The following is a 5,705-nucleotide window of genomic DNA, read 5'->3' as shown; positions in this document are numbered from 1 at the left end:
ACAATCTGCTGCTCGATGTCTACCTTTACCACACTTGTAGCATAACCCCTTCTCCCCCCGCCTAGCCATCTCCTCCTTTGATACCCAGACTCTAGCACTAGACAGGTCCATCGCGTCAGGGTCACGTGTAGGTATGGTTGAGGTGGGACGCGCCGTCGCCGTGCGATTCAACCCAGGGTGGATCTCGTTATCGATAGCGAGTGCGAATGAGCTGATTTCAGGAAGGGAAGTGAACGTCTTCAGAATCATATTAATTCTAATCTCTTGTTTAAGTCCGATTTTGTAGTGGCTGATGTGTTCAGTTTCACCCCATCCCGTACGTGCAGCTAAAGACATGAACTTTGATGTATAGTCGGCTACTGAACCTGTTTGCTGCAACGCTCGTAAGTCTCGTTGGGCCCGGTTCTGACGGTCTGAGTCAAAATAGGTGGCTTCGAATGCGTCAGCGAAGGCTTGGAATGTTAAATCGTCATCGTCGGCAGGGTGCAGGATGCGCTTATAGAACAGTGCCGCCCATTGGTTTGCATCGCCGGTAAGGTAAGATAATGTGAACACAATTTTCGTCCGGTCGTCCGGGAAAGATGCTGGATTGGCTACTAGGTACAGTCCTACTTGATTGACAAAAGTCTCGGCCTTATCGCCTTTTGTTCCGTCAAATTTGTCAGGAGTTCCAACTTTAGGACCTCGAGAAGTACCTAACAGAGCTTTGATATCGGCAGCGGTGATTGGTTCGGTTGTAGCAGCCATGGATGATTGTGCCGATTGGGAGATAGAAATAGTGGGTTGCTGGGAGGTTGGAGCCGGAGCAGCGGCCGATTGGGATTGCTGCGTGCTCGTGGGTTTATTTTCGAGTATCAACTGTTCCAATCGTTCTTCTGCAGTCTTCCGACTTGCAGCTTCCTCATTGAGTCGGTCAGTTAAGGTACGTCTTTCATTTGCCTCTTCTTCTAATCGTGTGTTTAGATTAGTGAGTTGCGCTAGTATGTTCGCAATGTTGGCATTCAATCCGTCCATTACGCTTGCAGTCTCTAGGTCTGTCTCTTGATCTGAAATTGATTGAAATGAACTGTCGGTTGAATGTTCCGAACCTTGTTCCGGTAGATTGAAGATCGCCGTAGTTTAAAGTTTCTGTTTGAGCGGAGATAACCCAATCTTGTTTCTTCAGTTATGTTCCGAGTTTATAATCCGCAATTAAAGTTGATCCTAATTTTAGCTGGTCGCTGCTTGAAGGTGAGACACTGCAATATGTTATGGCTGAAGCTCGCAGCGACAAGGTTTGGTGATGATGAGGGTTCTCAGCGTAAACTAACTAGATTGCAGTGTGAGGAACAATACAAGGGGTGATCGTGGAATGTGAAAAGAGTCCAGATCCCAACCCTCTCTACTAGCATAACTCCGTATAAGGCTCATAACATCCATAGCTCAATGTGGATATGCATTGGTTGAGCCATTGCATTGAAGGCATAGAAATTTGCTGGAGAATATGGATTGGTCAAGCTGGCTTTTTGGATTTGATCAAATTGGACTCATTCAGACTAAAGGTAGGTGGAGAAGTTGAAGGGCATCGAATTGCCTAAGTCATTGATATTGTAGTACCTTGTAGAATTGTGATATCCTAGTAGACGCTGTGTTTGGATGAGTGTTTGGATGGGTATACAGCTATTCCAGGAATTGATGTCACCCCTTGTCCATTTTTTTTCAAGCCGGGCAATCACTGTGAAGGTTCATGTACAATATAACTCTGTAAAGTTTACAAATGAACAAGATCATTTTCACTTTGTCATGCCTAGCTTTGTGTAACCATTCAGATTGAGGTCCCTTTCCCCAGCTGAGATTTTCTTTCTCCGGCTAAAAAAATAAAAAAAATAAACAAATTGGAAGGGGGGTGACAATAATTCCTGGAATTGCTGTACTCATTCAAACTTTGTGCATGGTGGAGGATGGTTAGTGTGGGTACGAGGCGCATAGGGCGGTGCACAATTGAGTTTGGAGTTTTCACTGGTATCCTGTAATGTGAGTATATGAATATGTTCTACTCAGTTGTCCCTACGGGTTGTGAGTCCAATACCCAGCCCCTTGGGTAAAAACTTTGGATTTGGGTATGGGCTGGGTTCACTCATACCCACACCTGCATTCTTGGCGCTAGATCTTTGCGCTGGTGGCAGACTTCAGGCTTGCCTGGGGGTTTAGTATGACAGGACCCTGGAAAGCCCCTTATATGGAACCATCGGACAAAGATGGTATCAATTGGGGGTCAAGATTTTGGCTATGTTACCGACGAAAGATGTATCAATCAGCAAACTCTGGAAAAAACAGAAAAAAACTTACCGACAAAAACCCCAATACACGTATCAATTCAGTATCAGATGGCATGTCACGGAGGTGAAACCGTGAAAATCAGCATGTTACCAGCAGAAAAGGGTCAAAACTGCCCAAATCAAGGCAAAAACCGTCGGATGTTACCGACGAAATTGGTATCAAAGGCCTCAAAAAGTCACTTTTTGGAGTGTGCAGCAACCAATTTCCCGTGATTTCTCGTTAGATGGTTCCATGGGAGCTTTCCGATGCCGCATAATTTTGCTTCAAGCTTGATTCCATTCCAGAAGCATGAAGACGGAAGCATTCCGTGAGATGCCGTGTCGCTGTTCGGCGGGACCACTTTCCCGAGTGCCCCGCGGGAGCTACATACGGTCGGATCTGGTATGATATTTTTTGGTTCAAGGCGACCGCATTGTTGCAGATCCAATATTTTCTTCGTCATGTGTGGTGAGTGACTTTTCATCCTTTTTCTTCGTCAAGCAGAAATAAACTGAAACAACGCTTTGTTCTTATTGAACCCATTATCAACAGGAATCGGCGTTATCATTCAACGCACACCGAAGCAGAGTCCGAGTAACTTTTCTCACGATGATCACGGCAGACCGTTGGAACTGATCTGCGAATGCGTCAGACGGGCAATTGGACCGCGAGGTACTACTAGATCCACTCGATCGCAATAATGGACACTCAACGAATTTGCTTGCCTAGGTCCAGATGTCCAATCCGAGACCCGTGTCGTATCAGAACTGTCAGATGATTTTAACCTGGACCTACAATTCTTCGGATCTGTGCTTCATTTACGCGGATCATCTGTGACGGTCCAACCCATGAAGGGGCAAACCGGAAGTATATTTCTTTGGAACGGTGAAATATTCGAAGGTTTATCGGTGAGTGCAAGTGAACATACACCAGTGCTATTATGTCAAGATTCACTGAGGGTATCCTGCATCTACGTTCTCACTAGGTGGACGCTTCTATGAACGATGGTGAAATATTGTTTGAAAAACTTGAATGTCGTGATCGCAACGTCAATGTCCCTGAGGTCCTGCAAAATATTGAAGGACCATACGCGTTTGTTTACTATGACGCGGCCAGAAATCAACTTTGGTATGGAAGAGATCCACTTGGTCGCCGATCACTAATGATAGCTCAGGTGAGGTCTCACATTCATCATATCACTGATCCACTTCTTGTGGCCGCAACGCTGAACCCGCACTGATCACAGTCCGACATCGCAGGTGACCCAATTGTCATCGCGTCTCATCTCAATGGCCAGGATCTCCCAGGGAGTTTGGAGGTCTTGGCAGAAAGCATCTTCCTGGTCGAATTATCCACAAAACTTGATTCATTGGAGATCATTCCTGTCGCACGCCAGATCCCGAAACCGATCCTGTGCCGAAATGCCCCAGCCGATCAAGACCGAATCAGCCTCTCGAATCTCACAAAAGATACTTTGCCACTAAGTATGGTGGACGCTTGTAAGGCATTCAAGGAATCTCTTGGAGATGCTGTAAGAAGACGAGTGGCAAGTATATCTCAGATCTATAGGTGTGTATGTCCTTCCTGGTATCCAGTACCGCTTACCTAGTCCCTCACTGAATTCTTTCAATAGGAATTATGACACGGAAGCCAGTGTTTCCGTCCTGTTTTCGGGTGGTCTAGATTGCACGACCTTGGCGCTCTTGGCTCATCAACACATACCTCCGCACGAATCCATAGACCTCATCAATGTTGCTTTTGAAAATCCTCGGTCTCTATCAAATCTTTCTCAGCGCACAGAAGGTGCCATACATGACGTATTTGCTGTTCCTGATCGTAAAACTGGCGAGAGCTCGTGGATAGAACTATGTAAACTGGCTCCAAACCGGCTATGGAGATTTGTCAAGGTCGATGTAACAATATCCGAATATTTTACCCACAAAGCTCAAATCATTCAACTGATGAAACCCAATTTCACAGTGATGGATCTTGTAAGATGTCTTTTTGAGTTTTTTGTTCTCATGAGTATACACGATCCCCCTGCCAGTACAAATGGTCACTAAAAACACTCTTGGGGTTGATTATATACTTTGCTGGTAGAGTATTGCTGCAGCTTTGTATTTTGCAGCCCGTGGGATCGGAACATATCTTCTACATTCACCTGATCTAACCGACGGAAATGACCGCTCGGTCTGTGTTGAAGCATATCGCTCGCCTGCTCGGGTTTTCCTGTCCGGACTTGGGGCAGACGAGTTGTTAGGTGGCTATTCCCGTCATCGGGCGGCCTTTTCGTCCCCCGAACCTCCCAATTGGACAGGCCTCATTGATGAACTTCAACTAGACTTGGATCGAATCTCTACTCGCAATCTTGGGCGAGATGATCGAATTATCGGCCATCATGGGCGTGAAGTCAGGTATCCTTTCCTCGACTCTACCGTTGTTCATAGTTTGGCTAGAATTCCGGTTCATTTGAAATGCGATCCTGATCTGGGACGTGGAATAGGCGATAAGTTATTGCTTCGGTATTTGGCTCAAAGCCTTGGATTACGTCAGGCGAGTAAGCTGGAAAAACGAGCCATCCAATTCGGCGCTCGTTCAGCAAAGATAGACGGCACGGCGAAAGGACAGGTTGAACTTGTGGAAGAAAAAGCCGATGTAGATCTATTGTGTCCCTTTAGGTTAATCCAGACTGAACGACCCCGACTCACCCGTCGACAAGCCGAGAAATTGGTCACTAGACTGTATCGGACTGCTGAGGACCACATCGTTGGGCTGTCGCCTTCTGACTTGGTACTTTCGACTTTGACTTTTATCTCTGCACCTGTTGGGCAGACTGCCATCTTGGCCTATCCTAGACATCTCGAGGCGGCTCAAAGGCTTTCCTCAAAGGCTCGCGCCATTCCGACTCCGTCTTCACCTGCCTATCGCATCGCGCCAATCACATCGAAAGGAATGGGAGTGCTTGCTTCTCGTCAAATCAAGACTGGAGAGCTGATAATCGGAGAACGACCAGCTATGATATTGCCCGAGCGATTGGAGTGTCTGAACCAACGTACCCTTGATCAGGTCCATTTCGCGATTTTTGATCAAATGCCTTTTGTCAATCAACTTGCATTATCCGCTTTGAGTTCCAATGGAGATGAACATCCGATTGTTTCAAAAATCTGGAATAATGAAATTTGCCTTGAGCTTGGCAATACATCCGAACAAGACACATCTCCATACACATACTCTGCTGTCTATCCCACCATCTCACGATGCAATCACGATTGCGCACCCAATAGTCGATGGCACTTTGACGCGTCCAGCTTTACTCTCAACTTATGTGCTGTACGCGAAATCCAAGCCGACGAGGAGATCACGGTGTCATATATCCACCATCTTATACCGAGGGCTGATCGAGTTGG

General features: G+C 46.4%; 1 protein-coding gene across 1 annotated transcript; it reads left to right on the top strand.

The window, feature by feature from the left end:
* Positions 1–2,759: 2,759 nt before the first annotated feature.
* Positions 2,760–5,293, top strand: MELLADRAFT_85339 (uncharacterized protein; the record flags this gene model as incomplete). Its single annotated transcript, XM_007419213.1, has 8 exons — positions 2,760–2,766; positions 2,851–2,970; positions 3,028–3,206; positions 3,284–3,472; positions 3,545–3,867; positions 3,932–4,289; positions 4,399–5,072; positions 5,131–5,293. The coding sequence occupies 8 exons, from the start codon at positions 2,760–2,762 to the stop codon at positions 5,291–5,293; spliced, it is 2,013 nt and encodes a 670-aa protein (XP_007419275.1).
* Between the last annotated feature and the right edge of the window lie 412 nt (positions 5,294–5,705).

The sequence above is a fragment of the Melampsora larici-populina genome (genome assembly GCF_000204055.1).
Source record: "Melampsora larici-populina 98AG31 unplaced genomic scaffold MELLAscaffold_143, whole genome shotgun sequence".
NCBI lineage: Eukaryota > Fungi > Basidiomycota > Pucciniomycetes > Pucciniales > Melampsoraceae > Melampsora > Melampsora laricis-populina.
Note: the sequence above shows the minus strand (reverse complement) of the source record. Positions and strands in the feature narration are given on the sequence as shown.